This window comes from Nycticebus coucang, chromosome X (genome assembly GCF_027406575.1).
Source record: "Nycticebus coucang isolate mNycCou1 chromosome X, mNycCou1.pri, whole genome shotgun sequence".
NCBI lineage: Eukaryota > Metazoa > Chordata > Mammalia > Primates > Lorisidae > Nycticebus > Nycticebus coucang.
The window spans coordinates 72,493,555-72,510,791 of record NC_069804.1 but is presented as its reverse complement, the minus strand read 5'-3'; the positions used below and the strand labels follow the sequence as shown (position 1 = coordinate 72,510,791).

At 38.9% G+C, this 17,237-nt stretch overlaps 1 protein-coding gene across 11 annotated transcripts in view; it reads right to left on the bottom strand.

Annotated features, from left to right (window-relative positions):
* The window catches only part of HEPH (hephaestin), a 142,216-nt gene that overhangs the window by 4,859 nt on the left and 120,120 nt on the right, over window positions 1-17,237 (bottom strand). For all 11 annotated transcript variants that reach the window (XM_053580053.1, XM_053580054.1, XM_053580055.1 and 8 more), the window contains 4 exons: window positions 8,014-8,120; window positions 6,885-7,110; window positions 4,265-4,404; window positions 3,154-3,316 (listed from right to left, as the gene is read on the bottom strand). In XM_053580053.1, coding sequence (XP_053436028.1) covers window positions 3,154-3,316; window positions 4,265-4,404; window positions 6,885-7,110; window positions 8,014-8,120 — 636 coding nt within the window. The remainder of the gene's footprint in view (window positions 1-3,153; window positions 3,317-4,264; window positions 4,405-6,884; window positions 7,111-8,013; window positions 8,121-17,237) is intronic.

Genomic DNA, 17,237 nt, shown 5'->3' with positions numbered 1-17,237 from the left:
ACCACAATTCTTCCTTCTGGTTGGACTGTTAGGAAATATGGAATAAAAGCAATTTGGAATTAGACCACAATGAGGTATAAATAAACAAAAAAGGGTAAGATTTATAGGATAATATTTAGAAATAAATATATCCTATATCAAGCACACAAAGTGAACTCAGTGTGAGTTTAAAATGGCTTGCTTTTTTTCCAGAGGCTTAAGGGACCTGGGCCCCCTGAGACACACGCAGAGTTGTCTTGCCTGAAGTTAAAAATTCCACAAGCCCATTCTCTGAAGCTGTGCACCCCATGAAGCCTGAGATCAAAGGGCATGCTGCCCTTCCTCAGAGATATGGGCCAGAGGGTTGACATATGTTAACAACATATTGTCAGAAGTCCATAGGTGCTCTGCCCTGGGGAAAAGATAGTCGTTACTTCATACTGAGTAAACTGAGTGAACGCTTGAATATATCCTTCCATTAACTCTGTTACCCTGTGGCTACTTTCTTCATTGTGATCTTTATTTAGATACCTGCTCAGAAATTAGTCAGTGTCTAGAAGAAGATATGTTGATATGATAACAGGATATTTCCTTTCAAGTTAATTTCAGATAGGTAAAATGAGGTAATGGTGAAACTAACAGATAATAGATTAAGTGTGTACGTGACTAGAAAGGTATAAAATCAAAACCCTGAATAAAGAATTTTGCTACATGCCATCCCATCACATGTAGTCTGTTTCTTGACTTAATAATTATAGGAGCGAGTTCACACCCACGGCAAAGCTGTTGTTCATTCACATCTCCAGTCACACAACAAGATTTATGAGCTGCCTCATTATTATAGAGAGATATGAGCTATCCTTGTTCATGGAAATGCCCTATGAGATGGCCTCATATACTGAATGGCTTATACAACTAATTTTGATGATCCATAATTACATATGAAAATAACCTGTTGTCTTGGATTTATATCACCATGAAGACATATCAATTAATAATTTGACTTTTATTCTAAAGACTGACAGAACACAATAAAAACTTCTGTATAACTATCTGGGTGCTAGGGAATAATACTTGAATGGGAAGTAAAAGCCACATTCTAGGACTATTGGTTGCCAGAGAAGAAATACTTTTAATGATATAGGAATTATAATATACAATCATTTGTCTCTCTCCTTGAAGTTAAACAGCAGATCTGTATTCTCTACATTGGTTTTCTAAATGTTTTTGAATAGTCATAGATATTTTTCTACTCTTTATTTTTTTCCTGTTGTTATAGTGCCAGTGGCTGACAACCCCAGAATATCAACTTCAATAATACCATTTTTTAAATGGTGGCAGTATGGCATTAAAAAATAAACAGGAAAAGAAAAAAAGAAAAGCAAGCTTGATTACTGTGGGCTCAAGGATGCTCTACAGAGGTACTTGTAAGGGACATAATGCGGGGGGCTGGACTTTGGTAAAGTCAAACATTTAATGCTTTAATAACCAAAGACAAAAAAGCCAACACAGCCTACATTCTTGGTAAATAAAAAAGGGTTATTGGTAAAGAAACTGCCCCAGCTATCCCCTCTCTATATAACAAAATGTAAAGAAAAAAATTTTTTACACCTTTGGCAACAACTCTGAAGGTCAATATTTCTTTCTTGCATTAGATGGAGTTATTCTCAGGACAGAATAAACTGCTTTTCACAACCCTCACAAAACAAATAAATCAAGCAGTGATTGTTACAATTTATTTTTCCTCTTTAAAAAGAGTCTCATTAGAAATATTGCTTTAAATAGTCAGTGTTCCTAATGTATTCTAAATAAGAAATTTATATATATGTATATATAAATTAATATAGATTTGCTTCCTTTGAAATTTTGTATAAAGTTATAAAAGTTTAATTAAATATATATTTTAATAGTATATATATATTTTTTTCAAAGGAAGGAAACCTGCACTAAACATTGATGCATAGAGCCCAACCAGTTTCAGGCTGGGTCAACAAAGGAAACTTGACCAGTATCTAAGTAATTAGAGAAAGGCAGGTATCAGGGGGTGCAGGCAGAATGGGGACTAAAGACCCCATTCTTGGCAAGGGAAAACACCCCCTGAAAAAGGGAAAAACAGAGAAATAAGTTGAGCATGGTGGGATAAAAATAGTTTAGCTAGATTACTTTTAAGACAGCAGATAAATTACTTATCTGAGCAGTTCCTGATTTTGCTAGAAGCCTGGCCTTTAAGGCATACAGCTTGTAAACACCACTGCTGGGTCTGTAAACACTCTAAAAAAGATAATGGCTATAGAGGAGGCTATGTGCAAGGCCTAAGGAGGAACATTAACTAGGCCATCCCCTGCCCAGTCAAAAGTCAAAGCAAATACCCACTGTGGAGATTTGTATCATGGCCAGAACAGAGATCAAGGGAATAGCCCAAGCCCTGAAATACGGGCAGGAGGGTTTGTACCCTTATCACAGAAGAAAATGCCTCTCGGTTGGAGATAAGAAGAAAATTCCTCTTTTCCACGAAGTTTTCAGAGGAGACTGAAGCTATTGGGGCATCTACTCTACAAAGAACTAAAGGGGATTAACCTTCCCTAAGGAATATGTGTGTGTTATCACAGACAAGAGGCTGCCCCCCACAAGGCTCAGGTTTTGTATTTCTCAAGGCTGCTTAGACCCTTAAAGTTAATGATTATAGACAGAATAAGAACTAACATGCTTGCTCAGAGAAACTGCTGACATTTTTTGGTCCCTTCTTCAACTTACCCTCTGGGCTAAATGAGATAATAGTCTTAAATAAAAGCTCAGTAGAACAAACACTCAGGGACACTCACTATAATCCCACAAGCTAGTGGTGGACCTTTGTGTCTCCAACCTTTGCAAACTCTATTCTTCATGTCCTATCTTTTTACCTCTCATCCCTTTTAACTTTTACTTTTCTTTGGTTGACCACCCCCAGTTCCACAGTTCTTAAAGGATCCTGCCCCCAGTGAGGGACACTGGTGAGGGAGCAATGGAAAATGAGAAACACTGGTTGGAGGAATACATACAGGCATACTGTTCTTTGTATTAAGACATGATTCTTCTGGGAGCAGAAGAGATTCAAGAGGTTTCCTGGTATTTCCTTGTTCTTATAGTCTAACGTGTTTGTTAGAAGATGATCCTTCTTAGTCACTTAAGCCTTACCTGTTTGGGACAAAACAGTGAAGAGGGTCTCCATACCAGCATGGACATGGTCAGTCACATGGCAGTGCAGCAGCCATGTCCCAGGGTTGCTGGCCACCATCTCCACAACCTCAAAGGTCCCTGGGAATAGATCCACTACATCTGCCCGGTAGCTCTCTCCATTCTGTAAGAGAGATTGGGAGTGGAAGAGAAATGAAGGGCTTATAGGAACTAAAATTTGGTGATGTCCATATCAGAGATATGGGTTGCTAAGATTCCTATATCAGAGATTAGATTTAAAATTCTATTTTATTCATCTCCTCTATGAATCCACCCATACAAACTAAATCAACAGAGGAGATTCTTTCCTCCTTTTCCTTAACGTGTCCCCAAATAAAAGACATTCAGATCCTGTAGATGGCTGAAAACTAAAATCTCCATACTTTTAAGCAGGCTAAAAGCTGGAGCATTTGGCTTAAAGTTTAACCCCTAGGAATTAGCTACATATTTCCTTTAGAAATACATTCAAATTTGGTTGTCTTCCTTGCCATCATCTTTACCAACACTTCTAGATATATAAGCCTATTTAAATGCTTCCAAATCTGTCTCTTTCCTAAAACTAAATATATATATATGCATATATGTATATGCACACATATATGCATATATACCGACAGATATACATATATACATACACATATACATACATATATGTGTGTGTGTGTGTGTGTATGTATATATACTTTTTCCATGTAGGTCCTGAATTAAAATTCTTCTTATAATAGGTTAAGGACTTTCAAAGATGCTGAAAAGCCGCTCTGAAATTTATTGCTGTTAAGATCACTGTTCACTGAATCTCAAGTCATTGACCTGATTACACCAATTCTTTCAAACTCCTTAGCCCATTTTTCTCTTCTATGTCAGAAAAAAATACAAAAACTAATTCCTAGAGGTAACTGACTGATACTAGCATATCTAGTTAGACTAGAATCTCCCACTAATTTGCTATGTACTAGACCTCTACTCTTGTAACTGATTACAAACTTATTTTTTGCTATCCCCTTCTTCCTCAATATCTGTCAAGGCACTCCTCTAATCATCCCTGAGGGACAAGGTTCTCTTTCCATCTCACCCGATAGAGGAAGGTCTCTGCATGAAAGTGGACAGTGTGTAGGTCAATATCTTGGCCCATAGCCAGCATGTACCAGGCCACTCGTTCTCCTTGATACATAGTAAGACCCCTTAGGTTGGCATAGAGCTTCCCATTGATGGCTGTAAACAAAGAAGTAGTCTCTTACATCTCTTCCTTCGATTTCCCATCACCACAGTTCATTTCTATTCCTTATCATCTACAACAGCAATAGGTTCCTAATTTGTTTCATCTTTATTCCATCTAAACCCCTCTCCCACTATGATATATCTTCCACATTGGTGTTATCAGAATTATCTTTCTAAATAACTAATCTTACCATTTCATTCTGCTGCTTAAAATATTTAAATATCTACTTCCCTCCCAATAGAGGTATATGTCTCCTTAGCTAAGCCAATAAGGTCCATCAGGATAGCTCCAAGTCACCTTCCCATAGTCATCTCCCACTACCTAACACATTTATTCCAATTAGAGTGATTTCTTCTTCATTCCCCATATGGTTCATGCACATTCTTTGTGTTTTCACATTAATAAGCTTCCTTCCCAATAATATTACCTCTTTTTATCCCTCTCAAATCCCAATTAATCCTTTACCTTCCCCAAGAAGACTTTCCTGATCTCCTATATCCTCTCTATACCTCTCATTAACTGAATCCCCTTGTACCTCTGAACTCCTCCAGTACTATTTGTATGATTCAATGAAACTCACCAGAAACTGCTTTCTATAGTTGCCTATCTTTTAATGTGTGGAAGTTTACATGCCTACCTAGACTATAGGTTCATAGTAAATAGGAAACAAATGAGTATACTACAGCACTATAGCTTCCTTATACTTTTTTCATAACATCTATTAGATATCTGAGCCTATAATAAATGTTTAAGTGTTCCAATATTTATTGAACCACATCATCAATTTTTTCCCCAGGCCACATCCTATGTACCAAGGACACCAAAATATTCATTTCAGTTTTAATTTTCACTGTCTGGACTTTGCTCAGGACATTTTACCCCTTCTTGTGTTCTCACAGAGGAAAGGTAACTTCTACTTTACTCCTCAAGAGGGAAAATGAACATTTATTATCAATCTCTATATCTGTTCCTACCAAACATGACCAACTCAGTCTTTTCTGGATCCTCTCTGTCTTTCTCATCAATCCAACCACACAAACACACACACACACACACACAGATAGAAAGCAAAGAAAAAAATGGGAAAAATGATCTACTATCTCATTGTAAGATTCTGCATCTGCCAAGGGGGAAAGCTATTGTTATACATTTATGTCAATGACAAGATGAAAAAAATATATATCTATTTCAAGAGGAGTATTAGAATGCCCATTTAATTGCAAAATTGCATTAAGTTTTTAAATTAGCCTTCTCTATAGTAAAGCTCATATTTGATCTTAAATATTTCTCTTTCTAAGTTGCTTCAGCAATCTGAAAGTGATTGGATGGATATTATTTATTTGTCCCCTCAGACCCCAACATTGTTTATCTTTATATCACCAGTTCTAATATTGAGAAAATGTTGAACAAATAACTGCTAGATACATATATAGGTAGATGGATAGGTACCTGATGAGTTTGGATGAACAGACATATAAATAAATAGATAAAAGTGGTCATTAGACAAATCCTTGCAGTAACAGGACCTCACTCTGCCCTCATTCCCTTTTCATCCTAAGTCATTTTTCTCTGATTGGATGGGAGCTTAAAAGTTCACCTTGAGAAATTTGTGAATTATCTGTTGTAATGTGAATCAGTCATATCTCCATCAAAAAGACATAGCTAAAATCTGCAGGACTATGAAATACTGCTTTTGAGTTCTATTAGAGTCACCATCAAAGCTTCATTTTATCCTCAGATCAAAGAAATCTTGGGCTATAAGTGATGGTGAGAGATTACTTCAATACATTCTACTGAACTAATGCTCTCCCTCTTCCTGTCTCTCTTTTCTTGTTTTGAAAAACTGCAGCTACTCAAATAACAGATCTCTAGAGCAAAGGAAGGCTTTGATACATAATTTCCCTCCAAAACCCATTTAAGCATCAAAAAGTTCTTCCTTGCACCTAACATAAATCTAGTATGCTATGCCATGAGATTCTCTTCTCCAGTTATTCCACCTGTAAATTGAACCTTTGTATTGAAAACAGTTTAAAAGACAAGCTGTATTTATCTTTCTATATAGAAACCCAGTGAGAAAGTAGATCCCAAATTCAGAGTGGTAAAAAACAAAAATGATACTGGGAGACTAAACTTAGGATTTTAAAACAAGAGCCCTAAGCAGCCTGCTCACCAGGTATATTGAGGTTCATACATGTTCATTTTATCTTCCCTAATACATTAAAATCTACAATGTCACAACAACAACTCTACTATATCAGTATCCTGCTTTCTAGGTTCCTGATCTAATCTGTACCATATATCTGCTTTGTACACATAAATGAGTAATAATGGCAAATATTTATTCCAATTTGTCCCTGTTCCTCCTTTCTATCCTAAATTTATGTGCTCCTTTAGGAAATAATAGGCCTACTAAATAACCCAATGCAACCAGCAGGGCCTTCTTTGGAAAAGGAATAGGTTCATTTCTACAGACCATGCATTTTATTACTCTCCAAGAATGTTTCATCCTGTAGGTTAACATGGCCTGGCTCCTGGGGCCCATGAGTTGCCACATTCTCCTCCAGATACCAAGATTGGTTCTCATCAAAAATCAAAAATAACAAAGCAAATTCCCGGTCCATGTCACTCCGTCCTCCATGGGGCTCCAGGATGCCCTTTCGGCAGATGACCAATGGCCCAACCAGGCCACTATACATGTCCTGAGGAAGGGAGAAAATGAGAGAGAAAGAAAAAGATGGGTTTGTTCCTATGTAGCAGATCTTTGTTGGGAGCCAGGCTCTCACACAAGCCCACTGTACTCCTCAGCATTTCAATCATGATTTCTTAAATTTACAAACACCCCACTATGTTATCTAAATTCAATCTCACAACCATTTTGGGACTTAGGTAAGATGTACTATCTAACCTATGCTTTAGCTAATCTAAAGTGTCTCTTCAAATCTAAACCAAGCAGTTTCACATTCAGTGTCATTTTTCGTATTGTTTCCTTTGCCTGAAATGACTTCTTTACCATGTTCCTTATCTGATACTGTACTGTTCTTCAGCTTTCAAGGTCCAGAGTACGTTTACCTACTAATGTGATGCCTTTTTCAGCCTCCCTCTTGCTCAACTGGATCTTTTTGAAGGTGGAAAATGTAATCTCACATTTGTATCATTTAAAGCACCAAGTAAAATGGCAAAGAGTTAGTAGGCACTCAATAAATTGTTGTTGATGGCTAGCTGTAGATGGGTAGATAGAAAGATTATCTTTCCATATGAGTAAACACAAGCTAAATGATTTGTCTGAAGTCAAGCCAAAGGTATGCTAGAATCAAATTTGGGACTTGAACTCCAGTCTCAAGACAATAAACCTCAGTTTATCTGAATGAGAGCATATTGCATTATAGGATGGAAAAAGAAGATACAAGGAAGAAACTCATCAGGACAAATAACTGGTGCTAACCATTACCTTTATCTTACCTCCTGCCCACTTGATAAATTTTCCCCAATTCTTAGGCTCTAATATCTCAAAAGTGACCTTTTTACTACATCTAGTTAATAGCTTCTTTTTGTCAGGAAGTTTGTGCATTTCTGAGACTCAAGAAGCAAACTTTGTTTTTTACCTTTATGGGGTCCACTGCAGAATAATAGATCCAGGAAACACAAGCAGAGTCATTGGGACCAGGGCCAGATCTCTCTGGTATGTTCCACTGATAAGTGAGCATCTCACCTAGGAAAGGTAATGAGAGAACGAGACCTCCAGTTGGATCAATCAGAAATTTCTCTCAACTCTTAGGTCTCCTTAAGAGACAGTTGTATCTAGGTCCTAGCACTTTGATGGTCTTTCTCTATCATTCCAATAATATTCTCCATTTTATTTTTGTGACCTTGCTCTTTTCTCTCCTAGGACACTCTCAATTCTTTTCTTCTACTCTCCCAATCCTTAAAAGCCCACGTTTAATCCTCTGGTAAGGAAGCCCTGCTACTCTTTCCTCTACTTATTTATTTATTTATTTTTTTAAGACAGAGTCTCAAACTGTCACCCTGGGTAGAGTGCTGTGGCATCACAGCTCACAACAACCTCCAACTCCTGGGCTTAAACAATTCTCTTGCCTCAGCCTCCCAAGTATGTTTCCTCTACTTTTAATATCCTCTTTTGGGGGGGTCTACTTTGGTCTATTTTTCCTGATTTTGCCTTCTAAATGTAGTTGTTTCTACAAAAATCTGTCTTGTTTTCTTCCCCTCTCTTTCCATACTCTCTCCATGAAAGTTTTCAGTCACCTTTCTTATATAATTATGATATACAATGCATTGATGATCTTGTATATATTAATAACTTATCAAAATTTAGTTACAGCCAGACCTCCTTTGCTACTTAGCCCCACTCCAAAAATTTCAATTAGATACTGGACAGTTTTTAAAGATTGTCTTGAGAACACCTCAAAAACTGACATTGCTATGAATTCAACTCCTTCCTTTGAAAAATAACCTTGTTTTCTTATCTGTGCTCCCAGTGTCTAAAAATAACATTATCACTTTCTTACATACCCAAACTCAAAATTTTTGTCTTCTTTGCCTCCTCATCTTCATAAATTCAACATTCAACCAAATGACATATCTTGCTGATTGTACCTCTACAGTATATTTTATAGCCATCTTCTCTTTCTAATTCCCATTACTTCTGCCCTAGTTTAGAATCCTGTTTTCTCAGCTGGGGTATTACAAAACCTCCAAACATGTCTCTCTACTTCTAGCCTTGTCTTCTCCAATCCATGTGCCAGTTAATGCAATATTAATCTTTTTTTATTAACAGTGTAATCAAGATATAATCCATACAACATGCAATTTATCCATTTAAAATGTACAATTTAATGTTTTTAGTACATTCGTAGAATTTTATAACTGCTACCACAATCCATTTTAAAATATCTTATTATCACCAATAAAAACCCCATTTACCCTTCTCACTCCCTAATCCACTGGTAGTCAAGCACTAATATACTTTCTGTCTCTATAGATTTTCTCATTCTAAACATTTTCTTTCCATAATCACAAGCAGTTTATAGTTTGACATATCATTCCAGATCCCGAATGTACATACACAACATCCAATTTTCTGGGATTGAGATTGCACATTATGTATCATGCTTTTTCACACATCATGAATATTTACCAATCCAAAATCCCAAAGCTCTATGAGTATTTTGATAACCAAGAATACACTAAAACAACTCAATGTGTTAGGAAAAAGTGTAATCTTGTCTTTCTTGGGATGAAAATTTCACAGAAGACAAAAATGGCAACAAGCCTCTAGATAAAAGTACTGACAGAGTTCCATTTAAAATACTGCATTCCCCCACCAAAAAAAAAAAAAAAAATGCTACATTTCCTTAATGCTCAATTTAAAATGAAATATAAAGCAAAAGTACTCTTTTGTAATGTAAAAGTGTAATGTTTCTAAGATAATTACCAGATGTACACATTAAAGTATTAGCAAGAAGGTATGGTATGTTTCTGTTTGAACCCACCACCTCCGGCATATGGGGCCGGCGCCCTGCTCCTTGAGCCACAGGCACCGCCCTTTAATATGTACTTTTATAGTATAGCCAAAAGGGATGCACGTACATCAGTGGCTACAGTCAAAATGTAATGTGAACATTCTAAACATTTAATAAAAATTGAATTACGGAGATTTAGGTTGTTTCCACATTTTGGCGACAGTAAATTGAGCTGTGATAAACAGCCTACTGCAAATGTCCTTATGATAAGAAGATGTTTTTTCTTCTGAGTGGATGACTAGTAATTGGGATTATAGGATCAAATGGGAAGTCTAATTTGAATTCTTTAAGGATTTTCCATACTTCTTTCCAAAAAGATTGTATTAGCTTACAGTCACACAAGCAGTGTAAAAGTGTTCCCTTCTCTCCACATCCATGCCAGCATCTGCATCTTTGAACCCAGGAATGGACTAACAGGCTCTGGTATACCATGTATAATACTGTATACCATGGAATATTTTACAGTTGTTAAAAAAGATGGAGACTTTACATCTTTTGCATTACCCTGGATGGAGGTGGAACATATTCATCTTAGTAAAGCATCATAAGAATGGAGAAGCAAGAATCCAATGTACTCAATTCTAATATGGAGACAGTAGATGACTTAATACAAGTGGGGGTAGGGGGCTGAGAGAGTGAGGAGAGGAGAGGAGTGAAGGGGGATGAGGGGATCACAGTGTATGGTACACCTCTTGGGGGTGGGACACAATTATATGATTGACTTTTTTAAACAAATGCAATTAGTGTAATCTAATTCTTTGTACCCTCGATGAATCCCAAACAATAACAAAAAAAATAAAATATTTTTTTACAATTGAATTATATCGTATATATATATATATTTTTTTTTAGCACAATGTTTCCATGGTCAATCCCCATTATAGCATTTATCAGTACTGAATTGCTTTTTATCTCCAAACAATATTCTATTGTATGAATATACTACTAGATTTTAGTCATTCATTCTTCAGTTGCTGGATATTTAGGTCAGTTTCACATTTTAGCCATTATGAATAATGCTGCTATACACATTTGTGTACAAGTCTTTGTGTCGATGCACTACATATGTTTTCCTTTATTTTCAGTACATTCATAGGAGCAGGATTCCTGATTTATATGTGACTCTGTATTTAACCATTTGAGGAATTACTGAGCTGCTTTCCAAATCAATTACATCAATTTGTATTCCCATCAGCAACATTATAAGGGTTCCAATGTTTCAACATTCTCATGAAAACTGGTATTTTCTTCATTTAAAATTTTTTTATTTTAGTTATCATAGCAAGTGAAAATTGTTATTTTATTGCAGTTTTGATTTACATTTCTTTGATGGCTAATGATGTTGAGTATCATCTCTTATGCTTATTGATCATTTCTAATACCTTATTTGGAGAAAGGTTTATGCAATTCCTTTGTCCATTTTTGATAGAGTTATATTTTTGGACAATAATACTGTTAAATAAAGATGACATTGAGCTATATTTCTTTATATATTCTGGATAACAGTTCCTTATAATATATATGATTGCCAGATTACCTCACATCCTGTGAGTTGTCTTTTCACTTTCTTTTTTTTTTTTTTTTTTTGCAGTTTTTGGCTGGGGCTGGGTTTGAACCCGCCACCTCCAGCATATGGGGCCAGCACCCTACCCCTTTGAGCCACAGGCACCGCCTCCATCTTTTCACTTTCTAAATGGTGTACTTTGAAGTATGAAAGCTTTTAATTTTGAAGTAGATCAATTTACATACTTTTTATTTGTTAACTTGTGTTTTGGTGTTGTATGTAAGAAACCAGTGCCTAATCCAAGGTTATGAACTCTTTTGTTTTCTTCTAAGAATTTTGTATTCATAGTTTTCATAATTAGATCTTTGATCCATTTATGTTTCTATATGTTATGAGGTAGGAGTCTAATTCCACTGTTTTGACTTATGGATATCCAGTTGGCCCAGGATTATATGTTGAGAATATGATTCTTTATCTGTCAGATGGTCTTGGCATCTTTGTTGAAAATCAATTGACCATATATGTGGGGATTTATTTCTGGATCCTCAAGTCTATTCCATTGATCGACATCCACCTTTATGCCAGGACTACAGAGTCTTGATTATATGTGCTTTATAGTAAGTTTAGAAAATAGAAAATCTGAGTTTTCCAGGTTTGTTTTCTTCTATAAATTGTTTTGTGTATGCTATATTAACCTTTCCAAAACCTTTCTTTGTTAGTATCATTCTTCTAACTTCTAATGACTACCTAATAATTAATGAAAAAACTCCAAACATTCTCCCAGCTATCTAAATCCTTCCAAATTCAAAATTGGGCTACCTGTTGAATTATGTCCCTTACTCTTCCTGCTTTTGTAATATATACAGTGCAGGAGAGATAGGATCAAGATGGCTGAAAAGATATAGGTAGTGTATCTCTCTCTCTCTCTCTCTCTCTTTTTCCAGTTTTTGACCAGGGCTGGGTTTGAACCCACCACCTCTGGTATATGGGGCTGGCGCCCTACTCTTTTAAGCCACAGGCAGCACTGTTTTGTTTTTGGCTGGGGCTGGGTTTGAACCCACCAACTCCGGTACATGGGGCTGGCACCCTACTCCTTGAGCCACAGGAGCGATCTGTATGTGTCTCCTTTAGGGAGAAGAATCAGAATAGTATGCAGATTCTCACACATAAAAGAACAGATAATCTAGAAGAGAATGTTATGATTCACCAAGGAAGTGATAGGAAGCACCAAAGTGGTAAGAAGAGCATTCATAGAAACTCGTCCAGCTGGGGACTGGCTCACAGTTGGGAGAAGCTCCTAGATATGGCAAACAGTAAGACATACATAGAGCTCTACTCACTGAGATGACCTTTTATAATCTTGGCTACAAGAGAACTCCTTGATCTAACCAGGGCTTAAGCTTTATATTGGAAGCTTCTTGAAGATTTTGTAGAGGAGAAGTAAGATGGATAATTAGAGGCAGCTTTCAACAGAGGCTCCAGTCCGCAAAAAGAGATACTGGACAGAATGGACTCAATGAAGCAGAAGGTGGGGAGTTAAACTAAGAAAGAAGATAGAGAAGGGCATATCATGTCTTCTGAAGCAAACTGAGATTCCAAGACAAAAAATTCCAGGCACAAATCCCACCACCAAGAGGATGAGAGACCCCTTCTGGAAGTAGGAGGGTTGCTGTGAGCTCTCTGCCAGTGAGTAGGGAACAAAAGATCTTTCATTTTACCTCCAGGAGAGAGCTGCTAAACATTGGGCCTCCTTCTCCAGGGAGTTCCCACATGTGAGCCTAAGCAACATCCTGCCTGACATAAAATTGAACAAATATTTTTTCCACAGTTCTGAACTCCCAGCCCACCTTTTCTCCTTTGCCTGGCAGTCTGAAGACCTGCCTCTTGCAGAGCCCAGAGTATGTGGCAATTCCCTGAGAGGTCTGGGCATGGTGTGGGCCACTGGACAGCAGTGTGAAAACAGTGATTCAAAACAGGGCATGGAGAGAGAGGAATGTGTGGAAGGCAGAAAAACATCATGATGGTGTGCAGCAGTTATAGGAGCTGATGCACCAGGTTAGACTTTGGTGGTGTACTTTTCTGATTCTGTTGCTCACCAAAAGGAACCAGGCTCAAGACACTCAGGGTTGTCAATGGCAGTTTGTGAAAGGAACAGAGGCACTGACACCCCTGGTCTGACGGAGGCACCTCTCTGAATATGTTGCTCCCTAAAAGGAAGCAGGCTCCAGCTCCCAAGGTTGTTGACAGTGGTGCATGATGAGGTTGGAGGCACTGATGTCCCTGGACTGACTTTGGTTGGGTGCACTTACTGATTCCATTGTTGACCAGAGGGAACTAGGCTCCATCCCATTGTGTTTTCAGGATGGAACTACATATGGATTCCTACTATCAGGCTGCTGGAGACCCTTTGAACTCTTCCTTTTGAGTAGTACTTAATAATGCCTGGGAAAAGAGGATTAGAACTTTCTACCTGGGGTGTCCAAGCAGGGACCTTCTGAGATTGAGCAGTGCTTGTTTTATAGAAGGAGGGACTGATTCTTCTCCTCCAGCTATTGCCAGTGGGGAACAGGGTGCCACAGTTGCTTGTATCTCTCCCCAGGTGAGATTTCAGCTAAATACTATGACTCAAAAGGATTGGGTAGAGGTTGGCTGACTACAAGACAGAGGCAGCTTGCACTATCACACGAAGCAGGTCCTCAGAGTCTCTAGCTACAGCTCTAAAAGGGACTTTTGCAAAGTGGTAGGGGAAAAGCCACAATCACCAGCCTGAGCTCATTGGTAAAGGGCTGGTTATCTCCTCCTCCTGGAGGCTCCATTCCAATCTCATCTTGCTAGTTTTACTTGCCAAATTGCAGAAAATACTCATGAGTTGGAACCAGCAAATGAAATCTGGCAATATGAATAATTAGAGTAGATACTGCTCCAAGGAATGACAAATGAGATACAACACAAGATGCCATTTATAGACAAATGGCTGAAATGTCAGAAAAAAAAACATTCAGAATATGAATGGCAAATAAAATGAATAGAATGGAAGAAAAGACAGAAATAAAAATCCAAAGAGTTGTTGAAAAGTTGTCTCAAGAATTTAATGCATTCAAAGACAAAATCATCAAGGATACAGATATAATAAGAAAAGACATAGCAGAGCTCAAGGAAATGAAAAAGTTATTTGAGGAGCTTTGAAATACAGTAGAATCCCGCAGTAATAGAGTTGAGTAGACAGAAGAAAGGATCTCTGAAATTGAAGACAAGGCTGTTGAACAATACCAAGCATTCAAAGAGGCAGAAAGATGGGAAACACGAATAGATCATTCCCTGAGAGAGTTGTGGGAAAATTCCAAAAGATTGAACATATGAATTTTAGGAATTCCTGAAGGAGAACAGGATGGTCCTAAAGGCATAAATGCTCTACTCCAAGATACTATGGATGAGAATGTTCCAAGCACTGGAAGAGATACAGAAATTCAGATAGTAGACAGTTTCAGAACCCCAGCAAGATTCAATCCAAAAAAAATCATCTCATGTCCCACACCATTTCCCTCCTTCATTTTGGCGATACTTGTGTTCTATCTTTCATAAGAAAGTGTGAGTAAATATAAGTTGGTTTCACAGAAGTAGGGAGGAGGGGGTGGAGACAAGATGGCTGACTGAAGCCAGCTTTCCAGAGAGGCTCCCATCCAGAATGAGAGTTAAAGGACAGAAATTTAGCAAGTAACCTGGTGGATTTGAGCTGCACCAAGAGAGAAGGTTGAAGAACGCACATCAACCCCGCTGAGGCGAGCTGCGACCCCAAGGATATACACAAAAGGTACAAAATCCATCACCAACAGGACAGAAGTGCCCTCCCCCATGAGAATGGCTCAGAGTGCCCCACAAACAAACAAGAAGAGTTCAAATGTCCTCCCACTACACTTTATGGGAGAGATCCTCTAAAAACTGGACCTACATCCCCTACTAGGGTGCCACGGTGTTCTCCTGCCAGGCATAAAACTGTATAAAACTGTATATATTCTCTACATGCAACTCTGAGCTCCCAGCACTCCCCCCCACTCTCACTCTGAGGTCTGGAGGCCTGTCCCCCAGGAGTCCAGATTCTTGGGTGATTTTTTGAGGGGTGTGGACAGTGCCTAAACTGCACCTTGTCAGTGCTGACTCTGGGGCACGTGAGTTAGGAGAGGACGGTCGGCTGAGAGGGAACCACAATGGACCGGCGGTGCCCCAAGGCACAGAGCAACAGCCGTCTTTTAACAACAATAGGGCTCACTCCCGGATATTCTGAAGCCACACCCTCTGTCTCCCTGGGCAAACAGAGGAGGCCGGGCATCTACTCAGGTGGCAACCACCACAGAACAGATCTGGGATGGAAACGCAGGCCCCGTGAGTAAAGGGTTTGCCTGAGGTAATACTGACCTGGGTGGAGAGCAGGGACTAGAAATGCACTTGCAGATCTGGAAAGTTCACAGGTTAGGGCTGACCCAGAGGACCACTTTACTGAGCCTAAGACACACCCGGCCCTCAGGTGATCATCAGCCTATAGACAAAGGAAGACAGGAGGCTAGAACTGACAGGTAACCGAATACAAACCTGCAGGAGCAAAGGCAGGGCCTGAGGCGCAGGCTCTGGGAACTCAAAACAGCTTCTCTTCTGCAGGGGAATTTAGCAGGGACAGAAACAAATTTCCTCAAAGTTGTTCTGTTCTGTTCTGTCAGTAACATCCATCAGGGGAGGGGCTGGAACTGAGTGAACACCTCCCAGCCTCCATCAAGCACCCGAGGTTGTCAGGCCTCACCTCCCCCTGCTAGACAGAGGAAGAGTGCAGCAGCCTGGCTGAAAAGAATTAGATTTCCTTGTGATTCAGGCAGGTGCTAACCCCTGGAGTATCTATTCACTATAGGCAACTGGGTCAGCCAACTGCAGGGCTAACAACGACTGGGTGTGACAGAGGTGCAAGGTGGCAAAGGAGGCATCAACCTTCCCAGACTGATCTATTTGGTGGGTGGCTCCTCCTCACTCCATGAAGCACTGGAGCAAGCCATATTAGAGTAGTCATCAGACCCCGGTGATCCAGTTGCCAGAGACCTTTTAAACTCTCCCACCTGAGACAGATGCTGACTGAGACAATTGATTTGGACCTTTTGAACTGAGACAAACGCCCAAGGACTATTCAGGTGGTGCCCTGGGTGTGTGGTTATAGGAAGGTTTCATTTTCCTTTTCCAATTGTTGCCTGTGGGGGGTGGAGTGACATAATTGCTGGTATTTCTCCACAGCTGAGACTTCAACCTAGAGTAACTGTTTCACTAGGCTCGAACAGAAAACAGTTGCAAATAGGACAGAACCACTTAGCCCAACCACACCAAACAGGTCCCCAGTTTCTCAGGCTGAAATATACAGTACCATAGGATTGTATGGGTCCTTGACAAAGCTCCAGGGGTAAAATCAAAGGGTGTAAAACAATCATGGGGCGGAATCAGTGGAAAAACTCTGGTAACATGAATAACCAGAATAGATCAACCCCCCCAAGGAAAGATATGGCAGATGTAACTGAAGATCCCATTTATAAACAGCTGGCTGAGATGTCAGAAATCAAATTCAGAATTTGGATTGCAAAAAAGATTAATAGAATGGAGGAAAATTTGGAATTAGAAATTCAAGCAGCAATTCAAAAGTCAGAATTAGAAAGTCAGAGGAGAAATTCAAAAGTTGTCTTAAGAATTTCCCGAATTTAAGACAAAACCACCAAAGATTTAGACACACTGAAGCAAGAATTTGCAGCCCTCAAAG